This window comes from Podarcis filfolensis (genome assembly GCF_964270895.1).
Source record: "Podarcis filfolensis genome assembly, chromosome: 3".
Lineage (NCBI taxonomy): Eukaryota > Metazoa > Chordata > Lepidosauria > Squamata > Lacertidae > Podarcis > Podarcis filfolensis.
In genome coordinates this window covers 22,793,028-22,815,088 of record NC_139606.1, presented here as the reverse complement: position 1 = coordinate 22,815,088, position 22,061 = coordinate 22,793,028, and the positions used below count along the sequence as shown (strand labels likewise).

Genomic DNA, 22,061 nt, shown 5'->3' with positions numbered 1-22,061 from the left:
AAGTGAAAAGGGAGAGAAGGCTTCTCTCAAAGTGTTAGAAGGCCACCAGTATTTTAAGAATAGAACAAAACAAGATGGTGTTATTTTATATGATACATAATCCTGTGTACAGCTATGTGCACTGCTACACTTGTGACAGGTCACTTTAGAGACCTGACATGCAAGTCTCCTCAGGGTTACCTAAACACATCCCATTCCAACATTTGGGAAGAGTGGACATCAGGTTGTTTAGTGGGGCAACAATTTTAGTTAAATTATTGCCCCCAATGGGGGATTGTTACAAGAATTTTAAGGTCTCAATCATAGAATAAATATTCATAAATGCACACTTAGCTAAATATATAAACCAATGTTACGTCTTAAACCATCTGATTAAGAAATATGGTAAAGGGCCTAAGACCTTTGTAGTTCTTGCAGCAGTGTTTGGTAGGATAAATCATGAGAAGTTGTGGTTAAAACTTTGGAACTAAAACATAGAGTGTCAGTTATTTACACTTATTAGGATATTATACTTTGAAATGTGTGTGAGAGTGAGAGTAGGTGTAAACTGTCAGTTGTCAGCTCCAATTCCAACAACAAAAAGTATGACAAGGCTTCTTATGTGCTCCCCTGCTGTTTAAGATTAATGTAAACAACGTCATACTGGAGCTAAAACAACCAGAATACAAAAGTTGTAGAATGCTTTATTTCATTTTAGTGTAGTGCAGCACAGTATTATCACTACTTCCTTTTGTTCTGTTAGTTATTTTGGTTCCTACTGTAGCTTTGTGGATTTACACTATGCCATTGTGGTCCCATTTCAGTTTTTGCCCATTGCCTGTGAATACAATAGTGCATCATCTGTGATCCTCAGCCATGATTCAGGCGAAAATTTTCATTGCCTTTTCAATAGCCTTTTCATCTGTTGGTGGTTTTCTTGGACTACCAGGCTGCAGAAATTTCTTCACTGTCGGGATGTTGCTCATTCTCTCTTTAAAGGCCTAAGAGAGAGAGCGAGAGAGCAAAATATTTCTGAAGAGAAAAGGCGAAATGGTGGCATCCCCAAATAATCATTTGCCGCTTACGGTTACTATGATTTCATAGTCAATAATGAAACTACAAATGATAAACTTTATATGTACTCAGATTTTGTACATGCGCTAAACCCAGTTATTTCAGGCATGCACTTTTGGAAAGGGATTTCAGCATTTGAGCTCCATTGCAGGTCTATAATCATAGGTAGGTTACCTGTTTGTGTCTAAATTTAATTCACAGAAGGCTTATCCATGAATGTGGGCCTCCTGTGTGATTTAGACTTTGTGCAATAGAAATCCAGAGACAATGGTGCTTTAGATATGCAAAGAATAAAAGTGCCATACTAGAACTTTGCTTATGCTTCAGTAAGCATGCTTACCTTTAAAAGAGGGAATTTGGAGAGAATATCAGCCTTCAGCTCTTCTGCCATTAAAATGGTTTCAAGCAATTGAATATCTGCTCTGCTGAGCTGATTTCCTACCAGGTAATTTTGTCCATGATCTTTGAGGACCTATAGAGCAGGAAATGTTTGAAGAGTACTTCAGGTACATACACAAAATGGAGACTCTATATCTGAACCACTTTTGAATATCACGCGCCCAGATTATATTGTATCAGGAGATCGAGAGTATTTGTATCAGTTCTGATTCATGTCTTCTAACAAACTGCTGGCTAAGAAAGAGAAGCTTGATCATTACATTCCCTCTTCGCAAACCACTGCTTGTCATGTTTCAATGAGGCAGGGCAGATTCTGAGATCAGAGTTCACATGGTAAACGAACACTGTGTGCGATTCCTGATCTTCTCTCACACAGCTAATTTTTTGTTTTACTTTTTTAACTTTTAGCTCAGAAGCTTGGAAAATACAAGGAATAAGGAAATGATTTCTGATGAGCCAAGCAGTCCTATCAACATTACCAGCTGCCAACTCCAGCTGAGCATAGGTGACTTCGTTCTGTTAAAAGGTTTGTAAGTTCCCTTTGCCCCATACCTTTTCAAAGACTGGAAAGTATCTGGTGGTGGCTTTTTCAATAATGTTTGCAAACTCCTTCTCCTTGCTGTCAGCTGGCTTGAAGGGAAGCATCATTATCAATTCATTCAGATCCATAGCACCTTCGCAATACATATCAATCCTATTTGAAAGAGAAAGTGTTTCCTTCTCTCATACTCAGGTAATAATAAGAAAAACAGTAGTGGTAGCAGCAGCAGCAGCAATAGTACTAATTATGATAATGCAGAGCCTAAACCTTGTGAAGGAATTGGGTGGTAGTGTCACAGGCAAAAATGTGTGATGACCCAGCAGAAAAACAAGTACAATGATCCTGTATGTTGGAGAAAGGGCATTTTCCCTGGAAAAAGCCTCTCTCTATGCAACAAAAGCCCCTATAATGTGCTTGCCAGTATAGTGATCTTCACCAGTTAAACCTTTTATAAAGAAAGCCTTATATCAAAAATCAATTTTATACACTTGCAAGACCCCCCCCAAAAAAAAAAATTGGGAAGGGACAGTGACCTCCCAATCTCCTATTGGGACTACATGAAAATTCATTGATTTCCAATGAACCAGTCCACATGAACTTTGCTGGGACTGGGAGGTCAAATTACCTCATACTGGACCCTTTCTTGTCCAAGATGAAACATGCTGACTCATAACTCATCAGTAGAACATATGACAGACCAGAGATGATCTTATATCATGTACAGCCAACCAAAGTATGCATTTAGTAACCAAACTTAAAGGAATGTTACAGTACCATGCTCTCTGCTTCATGTCCTTCCCGGAGAGATTATATTTGGCGGCAATGTAGTTGAGAATAGCTCGGCTCTGCACCATCTTCATCCCATCCATTTCCACCATGGGCACTTGCTGAAAGAGCAGGTCTCCACCTTGTGAAAGGAAAATGAAAAATCAGTCCATCCTCCCAGGTAATTACTATGGAAATTAAATTTTCAGGAGCATCTCCCAAGCCATGCTTTGATTTTGAGACTTTACTTTTACATTGTGCCTTTGCGATAATAATGTTTGCCTCTGCTTGTCCCTCAAAACCCTTTTGCAGAACATGTGCTAAATTAGTACAGCAATCAACCACTGGAAACTAGTTTTGTATGTTATTTAAGCTACTTCTGTTCTCCAGCTAAAAAACAAGCAAACCATTCTGCACAATGCAGAGTTGAGTGGTATGTGTTGTGGGTATCTGGAAAACTCTCTTTTCTTTCAAAGAGAGAAAAATGCAATATAACCAGATCACAACTGTGTATTGACACATATTCCTGCCTGACAATGCACAATGCACAAGTCCACTTTGAAAACCCCTGCTATTAAGACTATAAGGCTTTACTGTACTAGAAGACAGTCCCACTGATATTCAGATAACATACTCACCATGCTTTAATTTTTCTAGATATTCTTTGGTCTCAATTAATTGTTCTTCAAACTAAAAAATAAAAGAGGCAGAATATTTCAAGGGTCTTATGAAATAATTTCAGGCTCCAAAAATGACACAGAGCCTTTCAAGTTTTCAAAATTTGATGAAAACTCCCCTTTCCCAGCCGAATTCTGGGCCAGCCCGCCCAATAATTTTCTCTGTCTGGGACAGAACAACAAATGTTTCCCATGCACAAATCAAGTACTACAGGCTAGTCATATCATTTTAGCACTTGAAGCAGTAAATCCCACAATGACCGCTCCCCACATTAAATGGGGGTGCCCTTTGCGTGGTCACGTGCAGCCCCCTGGACCCTATGTGGCACCATTAGCACAGGCTTGGCTTGACCTTCCCCAGGTGGGATACCTGGAGGTCTCCGCCTACCTCAGCCAGTTGCCCAATCCCGCCTGGGGAGGCGTTGCCAAGGTGATCAGGCCAGTTAGGGGGAGGGACCACCTGCCCATACAATAGGGGGAGGATCTTACCCGGGAATTGTCAGTTGGCTCCAGAGCTTCTCCCACCCTACCCACCCTCAGTTAAGACTTCTTTTGCAGGTTAGCCTTTTCTTCACAGGTATGCAGGCGCTACTATGTCAAGGTCGCTGTTGAAGGGTCGCAAAGGAATTCTCCTGCATTGGCATGTTTTGCCTTTCCTGTAGCAAAACGTCACAACTTTGGCAGTATCAGGCCTTGGGCGGAATCCTTTAGTCTATCTTCCCTAAATGGGGGGGCGTGCAGCGGTGACCCACGCCCCCCTCCTCTTTGCGGCAGCGATACCAGGGTTCCCCGTTAAAGGGGTTGTTTGAGGGGAGGCTTTGGCCGTGCACCTGGAGGTTGTCATTGCTCTCCCCTGCGACGGCGGCGTAACAGGGGCAGGCTCTCTCTGCTTGAACATATGTTCTCCAGAGCCAGCCCATTCCCCCCCCCCCCACTGGATAACCCTGATGTTCCCCAGATCCCCGGTGGGGGACTGAGAGGGATAAAAGCCCAATGCCTGAGTCAAGGTCTACCCACATCTGAAAGATAATAAAGTTGTGGCCAATTTTAATCCCATAGCATGTTGTCTTGAGTCGTTATTCCATATGGGGGACACCCAGGGTTTGGGGGACTCCGCCTGTCCACACAATCATGTCTCCTCCCCCCCTACTTAGCAGCAAAAGTACAATAATAATGACAATAACTCATCAATTACCGTATTTTTCACTCTATAAGATGCACCAGACCACAAGACGCGCCTAGTTTTTGGAGGAGGAAAACAAGAAAAAAAACATTCTGAATCTCAGAAGCCAGAACAGCAGGAGGGATCGCTGTGCAGCGAAAGCAGCGATCCCTCTTGCTGTTCTGGGTTCTGGTAAGCTGCGCAGCCTGCATTCACTCCATAAGACGTGCACACATTTCCCCTTACTTTTTAGGAGGTAAAAAGTGAGTCTTATACAGCAAAAAATACGGTAGCTGCCCCTTCCAGGATAGATAAAATCCCCCGCCTGAAGCAGGCACCTCCCTCACAAATGATAATGCTGGACTCAAATTTGGAAACTGTCTGAAAAATAAGAATGCTGGAAAAACAACAGTTCCCTTCATTCTTTTTGGGGGGTGGGGGAAAGGTGCTTTGTCAGAGAAATTCTGAAGACAAACAAACCTCGACTCCTGCTACAGCCAACAGCCACCTTATGCTTTCCATTCGGCCTCTTGCATTGAAGTAGTAAAGCTTCGGTTTCCCAGCCATGTTCCTAAGTGTTTGCTTTCCTGTTATGATGAGAGACAGAGAGAGAGAGATTGAGAGGTCATGTTTGATAGGGAAACCACTGCAGAGCAGGACAACTGTTCAAAATGGTGCTCTGGTGATTGCTTACAGCAAGAAAGAATTTCATACTAAAGCCTTCTGGTTTATTTTTTTTTAACAAACTCTTTTTCATAATCATGGAGCACAAGCAGATAAAATAGGAAGCAAGAGTTAAAAAAAACACCAACGATCTATGACAGGGGTCAGCACTTTTTCGGCAGGAGACCAGTCCACTGTCCCTCAGACCTTGTGGGGGGCCGGACTATATTTTGGGAAAAAAATAATGAATGAATTCCTATGCCCCACACATAACCAGAGATGCATTTTAAATAAAAGGACACATTCTACTCATGTAAAAACATGCTGATTCCCGGACCATCCGTGGGCCGGATTTAGAAGGCAATTGGGCCGGATCCGGGCCCCGGGCCTTAGTTTGCCTACCCATGATCTATGACTATCACCCCCTCTTGGACAGCCACGGTCTATGTTCCCAGAGCCACAAAATTGTAACTTCCCCCTCGTACTCGCGCCATTGCCATCAGCTGCCTCTCATCTCCTCAGGCAACTCTGGTAACATGGCTTTCCAGCATGGCCAGCCGCCAGGGATGATGGGTGTTTGTAGTGATGAATCACATCTGAAGCACCACCTCTAACTTAAAACTGTTTCAGATTTCCTTACATGGACACTCCCTTCTCTCAACCTGTTTTCCCCAGTTGCCACCAGTGAGAGACACATCATGCTCCTTCTAGGGTTGTTTGTCTATCTTTGGTTCCCACTCTGCACTCAGCTCTCTCCTGTGGCTCCTAGAAGCTGCCAGCATGTGACAGTGGCCACACCCTGGGAAATAGCTTTGACTGGCTGGCTAAACCAGGTAAGGATAGCTGATGGGTCTCAAACCCATGTGAGTTAGGGACTTCCCCTCCATGCAAGGACAGGCTCTGGCAGGTTGAGGGATGAGACCAACAGTGGGTCCAACGGTGAAGAAGGCGATTTCTGCACATGCTGTAGAGGGAAGTGAGGGGCAGGTGGAGCTCATCAATCTGGGAAGGTCTTTTTAATTAATATTTTCTTTTTTATCAACCACCAAAACACAAACAGTGAAACCCCCCCAGGCGGCTGATACATTGGGTATATATATTCAATAATATACATATTCAATAATATTCAATAATAACATATTCAAATCAACCATATATACACTTCTATATACCTTAACACTCCTCCCTCTACAAGGTTTATTTAACTTTTAACATTTTAATTGCCCCAAATTGTTCAAACCTACCCAAATAATTCAATATCTTCTCAAACCAATCCTCCTCTTTCTCACTGACCTTAAGCCCTTTCATTCTACGTATCCTCACAGTTAGGTATTCTAAAATCATAATATTATTCAGTTTTTTCCTCCCTTGGTTCACCCCTAGCTCTTCTGCATTTTTCCAATTACTCACTATAACCTGTTTGGCTGCAATTACCACCAATTTTACCCATTTACATTCCTCTTTTGTTTTTAACTCGGTACTACTCAGGGTAATAAGAACCATTAATTTAGATATTTCCACATCAATCTTGGAAGGTAACCCATCTAGGAGGAGGTAACCTCTGACCCTAAACCTCCATTGCCCTAGGAAGAAAAGGCTAAGGAGTAAACCCTAAGCAAATCCAGAGTGGAGTCCCTAAGACAGTTGGATGGCATCTCCACCCTCCTCAACCCTGGATAACCACACCCATATTCTACATTCTTTTCAATAATATATGCATTTATATGCACATTTTACCTCACCATATGTGTTTTTACACATTATTTGGCTGGAGAACAGCAGTGCAAATTTCAAGGGATAGCTATGTTTTGGGGAAATGAAATTTGGCGAGTTACTATTTTTTAAATGAATCTAATTTCTCTCCCATTCTTACCCAAGATTTCTTTTTCCTCTGAGGTGCAACAAAGACCAACCCCATATCATTTTTAGAACTCTGCCCACTGCCCAGCTCCTGCCCTTGGTCTGTCCAAAGGGAAATGTTTCTGTTCTGAGGATTACAGAACCCACAAACCTTTTGTACTCTGCGGGTAAGAAGAAGAAAACCTTTGGGCAGAGGTGAGGTCTTTGGAAATTGTCCCTGCACTACTCCTCTGTCCAGGGTGTTGCTCTTGAGCAATGACTCTCCAAAGCAATCGTCTACCTTAGAATACTAACCTGCTGCAAGTCCTGAACAAGTGGAAGTTCTTCTCAAGGAGAGAGAGCTCCGAACTTGTGTGGCTCAGGGTTATAAAAGCTCAGAAGCTCCACCTTGCAAGAGGAGAGAACAGCTTATCTGTAGCAGAAACTCCCTATTGCAAATAGAAAAACACTTACTCTGCCTTTCGTGAGACTTTTCACCTACAACAAATCAGTCACGCAAAGTTAATTCACAACGGGAAAGGTTGTCTCACGCTTGCATAACATGATGCAACTCGGTTTATTGTATCTGTACAGCTGCACTGAGGGCAAACATTCCTGGTCTTAGTACTGTATATTCAACTGAAACCTTTGTATAACTGGGCAGGAGGCCACTGCAGTCTCTGGTTGCAGCTGCTAGCTACAAAATACAGAAAATTCAACTACACAGGGCTTCCCTGTTGGTCCTACCCACCTTTTGATGGGGGTTGGGCCAAATAGATCACTACAATTAAAGGTATGCAAAACTTTATTTCTACAGGCAATCCAAAAATTATTCTTGATTTGTTATGTAAGATACCTGATCCGGATGATCAAGTGAAAATCACATATTTGATGCCTGGCTTTTACAAATTTGTGACAGTTGAAGTTGCTGTCATAAAACTGAGAACGTTCCTTGAGGATAGCATGGTGGACTGGTAAAGAATTGCTGCTATGGCTGGTCAGTCTAATTGCTGTAGAAGGCTATGAAAACAGCTCATTTTCTGGCAGGAAGTACGTTAATAGGATATATTTTGCTTGCCTCTAATCCAGCAGGACCACACAGATCCCGTCACATCTACGCAAAGCACAACAGAAACTAGTCATGACAGAACAGACATGTTATTGACTACTCAAGTAAAACATGGCACTGAAGTACAAATGCTTTAGAATGCTTTATTTCATTTTATTGTACCATCACACAGTATTATCATCATCTCCTTTTGTGGATTTACACAGTGCCATTATGGTGATCCTCTACTCAGTAGCATTTGAACTCTGGAATGCACCAGAGAGGTGGTGGAACTCAGTTCCAGTGAGTTCCGGCTGCAAAAAATCCTTGCACAATATCAAGTATTTGTTGACTTTGGCAATTTCATTCTTTGACTGTTGGCCATGCTGGCTGTGGCTGATGGGAACTGTAGTCCAAAACCCCTGGAAGGTATCATACCAAGTTTCGGCAGGTTGCATTAGAATAATATCTAAAGGAGGCCTCAGAATCTTCACAAAAGAGTTCTCATCTACTACATTTTTCAAGAGTTTGCAATCAAAAGCATTTGAGACTATGGAACCAAGAGGAAACACTATTTTATGAATTTAGGCTCCAATCCTATACCTGCATTTACCCAGAAGTAAGCTACACTGAATTCAAATTGTACTAATGCTGAATAGACATGAATAGGACGACACTGTTAATCCTCCAACTAGTAAGAGAGAAGTCACACAGATTTGTTAAAATCATGCCAGTATTTGTAGTGATCTTCATAGCAGATGTTCTCAGATGTTGAAAATCTTCCTGATCTCTTGAAGAGCCTTGTCGTCTAATTCAAATTTCCTCTGGCTGCCTGGCTCCAAGAATTTCTTAATTGTGGAGATGTTGCTTACCCTTGCCTTGAAGTCCTAGATTGAAAAACAAGAAGCACTTCTAAGAAAAAGGTACCAACATAGATGGACTTACACAAAAATGCAGTTCACATATTGGAGAAGAAGACCAGGGGTGGCCAGGGCCTGGCCTGGCTAGGGGTGTAGGAAGGGGGGTGGAGGGGGTGGGCCGCCCCAGGTGCCACTCTGGGAGGGGTGACAAGATGGCCCCTGCCTCCCCCCAGCTGTAGAATGGCCGAGGGCATATGCAGTCCGCATGAGATACTGCTCGAGTGGCAGCCCATATGGACTGCGCATGTGCGGCATTCCATAAGGAGTGCACACATGCGAGATGCCGCACATGTGCAGTTTGCACGGGCTGTGCCGCCCCAGGTGCCAGAGAGGGTTCCTCCACCACTGGGCCTGGCCCCATCCATTGGCTTCAAATGTTTGCTTTCCTCTTCCCTCCCCATTCCTTTTCCCTTTTGTATCATGTGTATCATTGCAAGCTTGGGGGCAAGGGCCATTTTTACTATCAATATGTGTGCAGTGCTTTGAAAATTTTAGATTTTTCTAAATGTTTAGTAATAATTATTATTTCTAGACATGTGTTGAAGATTTATGTCATTCCAAGCAGTTCTTTTATCATAGGATAAAAGTTTTAAATCACAAAGTTTTTAAATGCTCATTTGATGGAGGAATTTTGAAAAGCAATCTATCTGTTCATTAATAAGCAGTACCTTGTTTTTCAAGCATGCAAAAACCGTACAGAAAATATTAAGTCCATGAGTCTAAATTCATGAAGTAGTGCAGTATGTGTTAATAAAATGTTTAAAAAAACAAAACCCATAAATACTACACGGGGTTATTAGTAATGTGTGGAGAGGGGTCTCAGTTTGCTCCCTTCCCTATTTATTTCAGATTCATAAAATAAAATTGGGTAAAAGGCTGGTTTGATTGTAATAGTAATCCCATTGCTGCAAACAAATAAAGATTCTGACTAATGAACACAGTAACAATAATTTTCACATTCAATCACCTATGGGAAGGAGATCTATGGACATAATGTCCCATGGTCCTCAAGCCACATGTGAAGAAATATAAGTCAGTGTTGAGGGTATGTAGACCCCTGGCTCTTACTGGGCAACAGAGGCTCGTTGTGGATTATTTCTGCTTCTTTTGTGTTTCAGACATGTAAGGCTGCGAGGCGGGCAGGGATAAAACATCTGTTGTATCTTCTGCTTCCTGTGCATCTAAGGAACCAGACTATCTCATCTTCAATCAATGGAGTTATCAGTCTATGATTATGCTATTGTAAGTCTGTGCTGCTGACTTTAGGCGGAAATCCAAAATTTCCCGTGCAGGCGTGGGCCAGCGCCACCTGGCGGAATAATACTTCCAAAGCATTTAATCGACAATACACTCTGCCGCTACCCTCTTGTGGCTAAACCATATCCATTTCAGGCTTTCTGAAACACATGTTTGCACAGTGCTCTTTACTGAACAAGCTTTGGGAGAAAGTGCTGGACCGTGTAACTATATGACTGTGCAGAAAAAGTTAAATCTTTCAGCGGATAATATTTTATTGAACTATATACCTGCAGTATGGGAATTATCAACGGGACAACGGAAATGGATATTTCATGCCTTAACGGTGACCAAAAGATTGATACTGAGGAATTGGAAAAATAAAGATATGCTATACCCTTCAATCAATAGACTGACGATATGACATCAATGGCAATTTATGAACAGACTGCTTACAGGCGCAGACTCTGGATGGATAAATACGATAGCATTTGGAATGAGTTTATGCAAAATTTAGTAGACTATTAGCATTTAAATAAGCACTAGGGCAGGCATACGCAAACTCGGCCCTCCAGATGTTTTGGGACTACAACTCTCATCACCCCTAGCTAACAGGACCAGTGGTCAGGTATGATGGGAATTGTAGTCTCAAAACACCTGGCAGGCCGAGTTTGCCTATTTCTGCACTTGGGCAATAACACTACACCAATTTATACAAGAATGTATGGGAATATCATATATTGCTCCCTTTTTTGTATATTTTCGTTTTTATATGTGTTATTGTTGTTTTTCTCCCTCTCCCGTTTCCTTCTTTTTCTGTATCGCTTTATTTTTTTTTTAACTGAAACACAAAAGAATGGCCAGGCTGCCCAGGTAATACAATCAGAGACAATGATCAGATATCGACGAAACCTCAATTTTTACATCAAAAACAAAACAAAACAAGAATTACATAAGTTCCCATGGACTTCCTCCCTCCCCTTTATAGGTTAACTTTTTTTCTCCTGCAGTAAATTGCCTCCTTTGGCTGCTGAGCTTTGGACTTAAGCAGCTTTTTCAAAAGAAGAAGAAGAAGGGGGGGGGGAGAATCAGCAGCAACTGGATGCGCTCCAGATTATCCACCCCATCCCCAGCCACTCTTATGGCGGAGTGTCGGAAGTCAGACGTCACATCCGGGAGAGAGGCGAAGCGAAGCGGATGTTCCCCGCCCGCCTTCTTCCGGCGCAGGCGCAGAACGCGGTTGTGGCTGTACTGAGGCTTCGCGGCCCTCTCGCTCGGTCAGTCGCGGCGCCGACGACGCTCCCGTTTCTCTCAGCAACAGCGGCAGCAGCTTCCCACACAAGGCCGCCGCCATGGCGATGCAAGCGGCGAAACGCGCCAATGTAAGCTGGGACCCCCTTTCCCTTTCTCCTGTGCGTGGCGGGGCCATTTTGCACGTCAGCTGCCCTTTCCTCGCTTCCGACTCCTCTTCGCCTTTCTGCCCCTCTCTCTCTCTCGCCGCCTTCCGCGTCTGGTTCTGCGCCTCTTCCTCCTCCACCTTCGGGACATTCAGGAGGGCGCGTCACGTGGGAAAGGGCGTGAAGCGGGTCCGCTGGGGTAGCCTCCTTCGGGCTGGGGGGTGCACTCCCATATGTTGTGGGGCTGCCATTATTATTATTATTATTATTATTATTATTATTATTATTAGCCGCCTTCGGGCTTTGGGGGGCACCCCATATGTTGTGGAGCTGTCATTATTATTATTTATTAGCCTTCGGGCTCGCGGGGGGGCACCACCATATATTGTGGGGTTGCCATTATTATTATTAGTCTTTGGGTTCAGGGGGCATCCCTGTATGTTGTGGGGCTGCCATTATTATTAGCCTTCGTGCTTTGGAGGGCACCCCATATGTTGTGGGGCTGTCGTTGTTATTATTATTATTTATTAGCCTTCGGGCTCGGGGGGCACCCCCATATATTGTGGGGTTGCAGTTATTAATTATTAGCCTTCAGGTTCAGGGGGTTCCCCTATATGCTGTGGGGCTGTCATTATTATTATTGTTATTATTAATTAGCCTTTGGGCTCTGGGGGCACCCCTATATGTTGTTGTGAGCATTATTATTATTAGCCTACTTTGGACTCTGGGGAGGCACCCCCCATATGTTGTGGGGCTACCATTATTGTTATTCCTCACCCACCTGACAAGTTTGCCCCAGCCATTCTGGGTGGCTTCCAACATATATAAAAACACAATAAAAGATTAAACCCCCACTAGGTCTCTCTGGTTCCCCCCGCCCCCGAGCATCTCCTCTTGTGAACAGATGCCAATTTTTATTCGTCGACTTGTATGGTCCTGTCCTCTCTGTATGCCAGTAAATGTTGATTGATTGAAATAAAACATCTAAAAACTTCCCCATACAGGGCTGCCTTGGAATGTGTTCTAAAGGTTGTATAGTTGCTCTTTTCCTTGGATCAGGAGTCACATAACTACACACCCTCCAAACTTTCTCCGATGCAGAGACCAGGAGTCGTGCTTTTTCTGTTAGCAAAGCTGGCTGGGGATGACCTGGATAGCACTCGCAACAAGGCAGAGTCATAGAATTGCATAGAGTTGGAAGGACCCCTGAGGGTCATCTAGTCCAACCCTCTGCAGTGCCAAAGTTAAAATTATTCTCTGATTACATATCTACATACCATACAAAGAAATCATGTTGCTAATTTGTTTCTGGTTTGTAATTTTTACCGACTCTAGATCCGTCTGCCCCCTGAAGTGAATCGAATTTTATATATCAGAAACTTACCGTATAAGATCACAGCAGAAGAAATGTATGACATTTTTGGAAAATATGGACCGATTCGACAAATCAGAGTGTAAGTCTGTTGTACGTTGCCAAACAAAGCATAGAAATTAGAATTTTCTTACTTATGTCAAGTAGCTTTCTAGTTGACTGACAGATCATTATTGCAGCTTTCAGTGTAAAATAAAGCAGTTGGGAGTCTAAATATATCAGCCCACTTGATTTGAATTCTGTCTGGGGAACAAACCAATATAGGCAATGCACATAGAGACATAGATAATATGGGGGATATTCCGTGAGTGAAAATATTAGAATTATGTAGAGAGTTTTGGTTGTGTGCGAGTTTGGGTTGGGTTTTTTTGTTTTGTTTTTTTACAGGGGGGATAATTAATAGACCCAAAAGGGAGCAATTTGTTGTGAGAAAATTGTTACTGTATAGGCATATCTTACGCAGCCCAATCTAATGCACAGTTTCATTGAGTTCAGCTCCAAGTGAGACAGCATAGGATTGATGTCACTGCCTTTCCTAGGGTCAGAATGTAACAGTGACTACAACAAAGAGGTGTAAATATTAACATGATTTTTTTCTTATCTTTTGCTAACATTAATTTTTTGTTTTGTTTTTTGTTACAGAGGAAATACTCCTGAAACTAGAGGCACAGCCTACGTTGTCTATGAAGATATCTTTGATGCCAAGAATGCTTGTGACCATCTGTCAGGATTCAACGTGTGCAACAGATACCTTGTTGTCTTGTACTATAATGCAAACAGGGCAAGTACAAGAGCTTTTCTTAAAACATTTGAACATGAGATTAACTTTTTTATAAGATCATTGTGAAAACAGTTCTGGAATAATTCAATTTAAGTGAATTGGCGTGTTTCCTCTTTATTTACCCTCAATAGCAGGGGCTTGTATAAAGGAAACAGGACTCTTCCAGTCCTGTTTATTCCTAATCAGATTGTGTGTCCTTTAAGATTCTCTAAAGCAAATATCCTCTAAACTTCTTCAGCTGACAATTGAAGTGAATCTGTATTTTGTGTAAATCAAAAAACCTGAATCTTTAAAAGTGTTTATCAAACTCGGAACGGAACAAGTTCAATACAGGCTGCGTATTCAGAGCAAGGTATTGACTGAATGCCCCAGCCAGAGTATTCAGAGTGGACGGGAAAATGCACAATCTCACAGGATTTCCATACGTGTTAGGTTTGTCCAGCCCCCTGTGTGGACGAGGAACCAGCAGGCAGGATGGAGGCTTGTTGTTTCAATGCTTTAGCTCACTGTTGCAGACTGTGAAATAACCTTGTGGGAAAGGTCTGGATTTCTGTGTACCACAGAAAGAAAATGAGCAAATGATTTGAATGGTTTGACTCCTCAGTCTAGCATCTTGGTTTTGAGCTGCTTTGGCTACTAACATAACTGGCATTTATGTTCAAATCTCTCTTGAGGCTCAGAACAGATGTCAGGGTTTTAATCTGTGCATGGATTGATTGATTGATTGATTGATTGATTGATTGATTGATTGACTGAATCTGTGCAGATCTTGATATGTCTCTTAGAAGCTCTGCATCTGTCTTGTCTATGAGACAAATGTGTGTTTTTTCCACAGAAGTTAAAATGCCAGCAAAAAGGGGGGGCAGAATGGGGGTTAGTTTAGTTGCTTGTACCGCATTGATGTCTTAAAACAAAGAAAGGGATCACCTTTCTTTCATCCAGTTCACAAAGCTTCTTTGCTTGGTTACTTGGAGGTGAATCTTTCTACAGCTGATGAGAGGAGATGCCTTATAAAAGCCTGTTAACAGATGTGCCTGGGGGCACCCAGCAATTTCTCCCCTGTTCCACCTCCTGATTTGTGAAAATCTTAGAGCAGCATGGGCACAACGTGAGGCTGCTTATGCAGTATTATTTAGGGTCAAGCTGTTCTTTCCCAAATACCTTTCCTGAGGAATTAAATAAATGTGTTTTGGAACATAGTTACTATAAAGTGTCTGCTTTTCTTGGTAGCAAGGCAAGTTGCCTGTTTATCATTTAAATTCATAAGATAATCATTTAAATAAAAAAGTGAGATTGCTTTGAAATAAATAGATGGGATGAAGTTGTTTTGACTAAAGCGTGTTCTTTTGTTAATAATATTTTTGTTTTATTACAGGCATTCCAAAAGATGGATACAAAGAAGAAGGAAGAGCAGCTCAAACTTCTGAAGGAGAAATACGGAATAAATACAGACCCACCAAAATAAAAAATATAACCTCTATGAGGAACTGGCTTTTTTGGACTTTTTTTTTCTTTTAAAAAATCCTATCGGTGTTTCTAAACTAAGTGCCCCCACAAAATGTTCATGATTAGTTTGGAGCAACGACATTTTGGGATGCTAGATTTAGTGCAAATATAGATTTATGATCCCAGTTTTGGAAAGACTCGTGACTGCCCTATCGTTATGATACTTGGCACTTTGAAATTAAGGTTAGCCATAGAATTTGGTACACTTTTGTAGAAATCTCCTACAGCTCAGAGCCTTATAAAAAGCTTTTTGAATATTTAATCAATATAATCATTACAGTTGTGAGAACATGTAAAACATTCCGGGATAAAATTCTGTATTTAATCTGTTAGGAAAGTACACTTATTTTGTGTTTTGGTTTCATAAATGTATTTTCACAATTTGTCTTTTTCAGTAGCATGAAGATATGCTTTAGAAAAGAGCTGCAAGTAGGGAATGAGGTTTGCAAGTGAGATACTATGCCTAGTGTTCATCTAACCTTAGGGAAGAATTCAGCTTGATGTCTGGTGCAATTAGGGTAGTGAACTGGCTCCAAGATGTATTTTAAAGAGTTTTGTTACAGAGAATAGCAGAGCTCATTTGGCATTTGCTGCAGTGGTCTTATTTGCTTGGGCTGACCCACTATCTTGGGTTTTGAATCCGTAATTCATCTGCAAGGACGACTAAAACGACAAACTCATCTCTGCAGTGAAGCTCTTCAAAAGATGAAAGGAGTTCTAGGCTTATTGTGTCCATCCAGAGACAGTGTCAATTTTTTTTTGACAATGTTTTTCTGGTCTGGCTTTTCATTTTGCTGTTAATATTGCTTGCTCTTCTAAGTGACAGACATAACTTTAAAATTAAGTTTTAACTTTGTTCATTTGACAAATAAAAATAGTATGCCATTTTCCTTTTAATTTCTGTTACTATGTGTTTATTCAGATTTTAATATTTCTTTGGTTCTGACAATATAAAACCAACTGTACTTAGTGCTGATTACTCAGCAAAGCAGTGTCTTTGGGGTTTCATTGACAAAGGAGATTCGCAGATTGCTCTTCTAGAGCCTGTTTTAGGGGCCCTGTTTCTCTGTGTGCACACAAAGTAAACAGTTTTTGCTTTCCGCACAAGGATATGGAAAGCAAGTGCCTAGAGGGTTATTTGGATGAAATCTCTTCAGTAGTTTCCTTGTGAGGCAACAGAATACAAGGAATGAGGCCAATTTAAAAGGAATGGGGGAAAGGGTGGCTTGCCAAGGTATTAATGTCCTTGTACACTTCTGTTGATGCAGTTGAATTTATGTTTTTTGTGTTTTTTTTAGGCTACACCAGAAATTGTGCCCAGAAAGTAGCTTAGCCTTCTAAAATGCTTTTATGTTAATAATGGAAGGAAACAGAATTCCCTTATTTGAAAATTACACTGACATAATTCTACAACAAAGCTGAGAGAAAAAGAGCACAAATTAATGCTTTGGTTGTCTTGATGAATATCATAACCCTTATATATATATCTGCAACTTGTGACAGTACGTGGAATGGGGTGCACTGATATAACTGTGCTAGTTGCCTAAGTTTAGCATTTAGACAAACCTCAGATCAAGAACTTAAAGAATGGCTCCTGACCCTCATGATTGTAGGGGCAGAATGCTCAAACCATAAAGTTCCTGAAGAAAGCTAATTTTTATTGAGAAAGCAAGCCAAAGCTTGTATGCTAGTCTTAAGCCTTCTTCCTCCACGCCTGGCTCCTGCCATTTTATTGCCTCCTGCTTATTTGAGGCATCTATATACTTCTTAATTATTCACATTTCTAAGTGGTGTGCATCAAAGCAATCCACAGAAAATGGGACAAATACAAAAATGATCACACAACACTACATTAAAATGCTGTTAAAACTAAGTTTAGCAAGGTGGGGGGTGCCTGTCTCATCTCAGGAGAGCATTTCACAGCCTTGACCCCACTATGCTGAATGCATAGGTAATAGTTACGGGCTGTTAATCTGAGCAAGGGGGGAATCAACAATGCAGACTCCCCCCACAAGATCTTTGTGATCAGGCCAGGATATAAAAGATCAGGTGGTTTTTAAGATTTACCGCCCCCATGTTAAGGTGCTTGTAATTTAATTTTCCAAGAGAAAAAACCCGCCCCAAATCCTGCACATTGATTCCACTCTAGCTTCTGTGTTTCTACTAACCTCAAGTGTGAAAGCTAAGCGGGTATCATTTTGGTCAGCCTGAATGGGTTCCATCACTTACAGATTGCCTAGCTGGGCTTGTATGGCATATGAGTTCCAAAAAAAAGAGCAGAGATATAAATTCATATGGGAGGAATTGTAGCTCAACAGTATAAGAAGGCCCAGGTTACAATCAGGCACATCATCAATCAAAAGAACCAGATAGCAAGTAATGGGAAAGGACTCTGGCTGAAACCTCAAAAAAACACAGCTTGTCAGAACAGATGATGATGCGCTAGGCAAGTTGAGCTATCCTGTCCTTTCCCTTTCAGTACCCACTACATGCACACCTCCAAATTTTATGGGGACATACAAGGGGCCACAGCTTGGAGAAAATAAAGTTTCGCTGTGCAAGAAGAAATCTGACGACAACGCTGGACGTCGCCCATTATTTACAGAGTATATTTTGAGTGTAGAACACGGTATCCTTTCTTAAATACATTTTGTACAGAGTTTTAATTATTCAAATACAGGCAATCCTTGTTTTGCTCACATTGGCAGGGCCTGCGTAAAGGGTTTGGCCCTTTTAGTGACGTTTTTGTGTCACTTCCAGGTTTGGCACTGGGTGCACATGCGCAATTGGACGAACATCAGTCGGTCGTTGCCTGTAATACATGAAAAGCACTTGTTTCCAGTCAGTGTAGACAATATTCAGATAGACCAATGGTCTGAATCAGTAGAAGGAAGCTGCCTATGTGCCTATAGTAAGATTTTGGTTATTAGATCCGATTATCCAAAAACTGCAGCAATATTACCAGTGGAGTGAGAAAGAATTCTTGCGCTTAAGTTTTTTAACTGCTTAAAAAAACGAGAAAGCAAAAAAAAAATCCATAAAGTATCAAGATTTTATTTTTCTCCTTGGAAAGTTATCACGTGAGATGTTTTCTTTAAAACAGCAGCAAGCAGAACATACAAATTGAGGGGAAAGTGGCAGCGCAGGTAACTAGGTTTGGCTAATGCCCACTCGTGTACGAAACGTACACTGGATTTCTGAGCACCCTTGTGTGTGTTTTTCTTTAAGTGTATAAGGCAGTGGTTTTTCAGTAAGTAAACTCTATATATTTATAGGTTTATATATATATATATATTTATATATTATATATAGTTTCAATCACAATTTTGGAGCTTCACATGCAAATTAAAATAAAATGTACAACTCAGATGTAACAGCCATCTTTTTTTCCTGTCTCTACAGCAAAGGAGCATCTAATCGGGGACAAATTCCAACACTAATAACAGTAAAAAAGGGAGGAAGAAGTGGGGAAAACCAACCCTCAGACGAGGCATGGTAGGCATGAGAGCTTGAGTGAAAACGATGGAAATTCTAGTGAAGATGCCTCCCATTCAGAGGAAGGGGAAAGAAGGGTGGTTATCAACAGGTGCTTTCAGTCAGTCGCCCCTCTTTACTCTATCCTAAGTAGCTCCACGTCAAAAATCAGAGTAGCGTTAGGAGGGATGACTCCGGGATGCCCCATAGGTCCATACGCCATGTCAGGTGTACAGGTCAACTTTGCTCTTTGTCCTAGGCTCATCTGGCATTTTTTTTAAACGATAGCAAATGGGAGAGAGAAAACAAGAAGCAAAAGAAAAGATCAGAACATGTCAGCAACGCAAGCATTTCAAGATGTGCTGTATGTTAAAAAAAGAGTGGTCCATCTTTTAAGTAATAGGGGTCAAGATACCATGCCGGAGGGGCGACTAACCTGTGGCTCTCTAGGTGCTGTTGGACTACAAGTCCCATCATCCCCGACTACTGGGCTGCTAGGAAATGGAGTCCAACAACCTCTGGAGAGCCAAAGGTTCCCCATGCTTGCCATCTAGCAACCAAACACCACCAGAAGAACGCAGGAATTTGCAGTAGTGCTGTGCAGAATGGTACTTTGGCCAATCTGCCAACAGGTGGGAATTATACCGTATTTTTCGCTCTATAACACGCATCTGACCATAACACGCATGTAGTTTTTAGAGGAGGAAAACAAGGAAAAAATATTCTAAACGAAACAGTGGATGTATGATTTTTATGGTTCATGCTGTGGCCACAGACATGTGATCTGACAGTGAGTTTGGGGTAGCCCAATGCAAAAATCCTGAGGATCCATGTGGATCCATGCTTTGTAACCACGTTTTAAGTGGGGAGGGAAGGAAAAGAACTCAAGGGACAAGGAGCACGCGTGGGGTGTGTGGAGAAGGAGCTTTTCTGCGAGCTGAGGGGGGGGGGAAGAGCACTGTTGCTTTAAAGGTATACTTAAGGTATTTGCCCTGTGCCTGGGTTTTTTTTCCATTTAACAGTTTGCAGCCTTTTCCTTCCGCTCCTTGTTTTGAGGCAGAATAGATTTGAGCAAGTGAGGAGGACTTGGATTGCAGGGGATTCGCCATTAGCTGTGTAAAAGCGCTCCTCCTTGCAGCCTGAATATAAGCAGCCACCAGCAGCAATAGAATGGAGCACAAAAAAGCGGTAGGGGCACTAGGACCCAGACAATGCTCAAATCTATCCTGCCTGAAAATAAGCTGCTCCGTCCCCGCGGATCAGCTGAGACGCGGGGATTTGCGAAGTTTCCCCCTCTCCCTCATGCCCTCCCCAGCCTTTTTTTTTACTTCCTGGTTTTCACTGCGCTGGCTCAGAGCTCGAGGTTGGTTTTATTTTGCTGCTGGTTGCTTAAATTTTATCTTTCCTGCCATCCCTCTGCAGCCTCACTGCTCTGTTTAGAGAGCGCACGGACTTTTGCTAGCTCCGTCCCTTCTCCCGTGTAAGCGGCTGCTGCCGGCTTTGCTGCCATGACTCTCCTTCCCTCCCTCCTCCCCGGCTCCAGGTCGCTTTAAAGCAAGCAAAGCGAGAGCCTCGTAGAGTGTGTAAGCGGCTCCCGCTTTGCTTGACTGATGGCAGCCATGGCTCCGATCCGTGCATTCGCTCCATAACACGCACAGGCATTTTCCCTTACTTTCTAGGAGCAAAAAAGTGCGTGTTTTGGAGCGAAAATTACGGTATATTAATGGCATCACAGTAATTCCCAATGCAACAATCCACTAGGTGGAGCCAACAGACACTTGACCAAGGCAAGCAATTAACTGCGGGATATCAATGAGAGGTTGGATGTCTTAGGATGGAAGAAACTGCACTCCTAGAAACAATTTCATTGGTGTAAGCATGACTGAACATAATGGAATGAACCTCTGAGTAAAACACACGAGGGTGGAAAAGTGCAGTCTTAAAAGTAAGGTATTCCTCACACACACTGAATAATTTTCTCTGCCACACTCCACCTGGAGGTTGTATATTTGGTAATATAGCAGCTTCAGGAAACTAAAAGGTAAAGCTCTGCTCCAGGAAGAGCAGAAGCAGCTGCAGAGGCACTCAGTTGATCATACACCTGAGGAAGATGCAGTCAGGAACAAATTCACTGCACTAAATTCAGACTTTGCCCAGGATGTTTAAGGCCTATTCACATTGGCTGTATGGACTCCCAGCTGACTGAGCCTGCAAGAAGGCAGTTGTCAAGCATGTTGCTTAGACTGAATTTACGATGCGCTACTGTGAACCTAAATCACTGGTTGATTAATTTTAAAAGGTGCTATTTGATTCATTCCTTAAATTACTGCAAATGTAGGTTCTGGAGCATTTTCAGATGTGCAGCAAAAGTTGATCTCTGCTGAATTCATGGTGATAGCAGGAACATAGCCAATTGATGCTCCAACAGGCTGAAGCAGGAAGTGCTGGAGTAATGCCCCTGGGTTCCAAAACTTTAAAGGGCAATCCTAGGCATGTCTACTCAGAATCAAATCCCACTGAGTTAAACTGGACTTCCTATCAGGTAAGTGTGTACATAGGATTGCAGCCATATCCTGCTGAATGCTGTTTATATTCAAAGCAGCATACAAGTTCATGCACATTACGCTCTGCTCCGAGACTATAAATATGACACTCTTCCCACCCTTCCTATGATGTTAACCCCTCATTATAGTACTTGTTCTATCAGTTCTGAAAAGAGCATCAGCATAATCCTGCATACCTGTGCAGTACCTTCCTCAAATCCTTTAATGACCTCTTGCCTGCCGATCTTGAACCTGAAAGGCTTGTTTCGATCTCGGGACGAATCAAACTTCTTTCCGTTCTGTAGCATTCCTGCCAGAACACAAAAACAGCTCCTGTTCCAGTCAAGCCTGCTGAGTTTCTGAGATGGTGGCACATTTGAAAAATGGTTGCCAAAGTCTTAACAAAACAGGTATGCTCTGTTGGTCTTTAAAGGCTAGGCTAGGAAACCCACATACGGAGGCCGCTAAGAGTTAACTGCAATATCCCCATGACAGTGGTTTGTTACTGTAGTTATCTGGGTGGTGGTAATTCAGGCCTAGAGGTCACTAGCAAGTCTTGGGTCACCTAATGCTGGACACTAAAAAGTAATATTTTGCTCCCTTGGTGCTGGTCTGTTGCAAGACAGTTCCAGCTGCACTATAACAGGACTGCATTTATCCTTCAAATTCCAGACCATGAATGAGT

General features: G+C 42.2%; 3 protein-coding genes across 9 annotated transcripts in view; 1 reads left to right on the top strand and 2 right to left on the bottom strand.

Annotated features, from left to right (window-relative positions):
* Positions 1–667: 667 nt before the first annotated feature.
* On the bottom strand, positions 668–7,604 carry LOC310759764 (glutathione S-transferase-like). Its single transcript, XM_083607464.1, has 7 exons — positions 7,415–7,604; positions 5,078–5,184; positions 3,397–3,448; positions 2,768–2,900; positions 2,005–2,146; positions 1,394–1,525; positions 668–980 (listed from the first exon to the last, which is right to left on the bottom strand). The coding sequence occupies exons 2-7, from the start codon at positions 5,162–5,164 to the stop codon at positions 861–863; spliced, it is 666 nt and encodes a 221-aa protein (XP_083463590.1). The 5' UTR covers positions 5,165–5,184; positions 7,415–7,604; the 3' UTR covers positions 668–860.
* Positions 7,605–11,478: 3,874 nt separating this feature from the next.
* SF3B6 (splicing factor 3b subunit 6) lies at positions 11,479–16,256 on the top strand. 2 transcript variants are annotated; one of them, XM_083607503.1, is made up of 5 exons: positions 11,529–11,592; positions 11,629–11,685; positions 13,036–13,154; positions 13,715–13,853; positions 15,229–16,256. In XM_083607503.1, exons 2-5 carry the CDS (start codon positions 11,656–11,658, stop codon positions 15,316–15,318), a joined length of 378 nt encoding a protein of 125 aa, XP_083463629.1. In that variant the 5' UTR covers positions 11,529–11,592; positions 11,629–11,655; the 3' UTR covers positions 15,319–16,256. The 2 variants fall into 2 exon arrangements, with proteins under 2 accessions (XP_083463630.1, XP_083463629.1); XM_083607504.1 differs by having other exon boundaries at positions 11,479–11,685.
* Positions 16,257–18,397: 2,141 nt separating this feature from the next.
* Positions 18,398–22,061, bottom strand: part of FKBP1B (FKBP prolyl isomerase 1B) — a 53,275-nt gene continuing 49,611 nt past the window's right edge. For all 6 annotated transcript variants that reach the window (XM_083607506.1, XM_083607508.1, XM_083607507.1 and 3 more), the window contains 2 exons: positions 21,574–21,686; positions 18,398–19,098 (listed from right to left, as the gene is read on the bottom strand). In XM_083607506.1, coding sequence (XP_083463632.1) covers positions 18,970–19,098; positions 21,574–21,686 — 242 coding nt within the window. In that variant the 3' untranslated portion in view covers positions 18,398–18,969. The remainder of the gene's footprint in view (positions 19,099–21,573; positions 21,687–22,061) is intronic.

Excerpts from the sequence above, each read along its gene's own strand:
- LOC310759764 (XM_083607464.1), bottom strand. The coding sequence starts at position 5,164 with ATGGCTGGGAAACCGAAGCTTTACTACTTCAATGCAAGAGGCCGAATG. Across the intron at positions 2,901-3,396 it reads TCTAGAAAAATTAAAGCATG|GTGGAGACCTGCTCTTTCAG; the intron begins GTGAGTATGTTA and ends TCCTTTCACAAG. Across the intron at positions 981-1,393 it reads CCAAATTCCCTCTTTTAAAG|GCCTTTAAAGAGAGAATGAG; the intron begins GTAAGCATGCTT and ends TCTCTCTCTTAG.
- SF3B6 (XM_083607504.1), top strand. The coding sequence starts at position 11,656 with ATGGCGATGCAAGCGGCGAAACGCGCCAAT. Across the intron at positions 11,686-13,035 it reads AAGCGGCGAAACGCGCCAAT|ATCCGTCTGCCCCCTGAAGT; the intron begins GTAAGCTGGGAC and ends TACCGACTCTAG. Across the intron at positions 13,155-13,714 it reads CCGATTCGACAAATCAGAGT|AGGAAATACTCCTGAAACTA; the intron begins GTAAGTCTGTTG and ends TTTTTGTTACAG.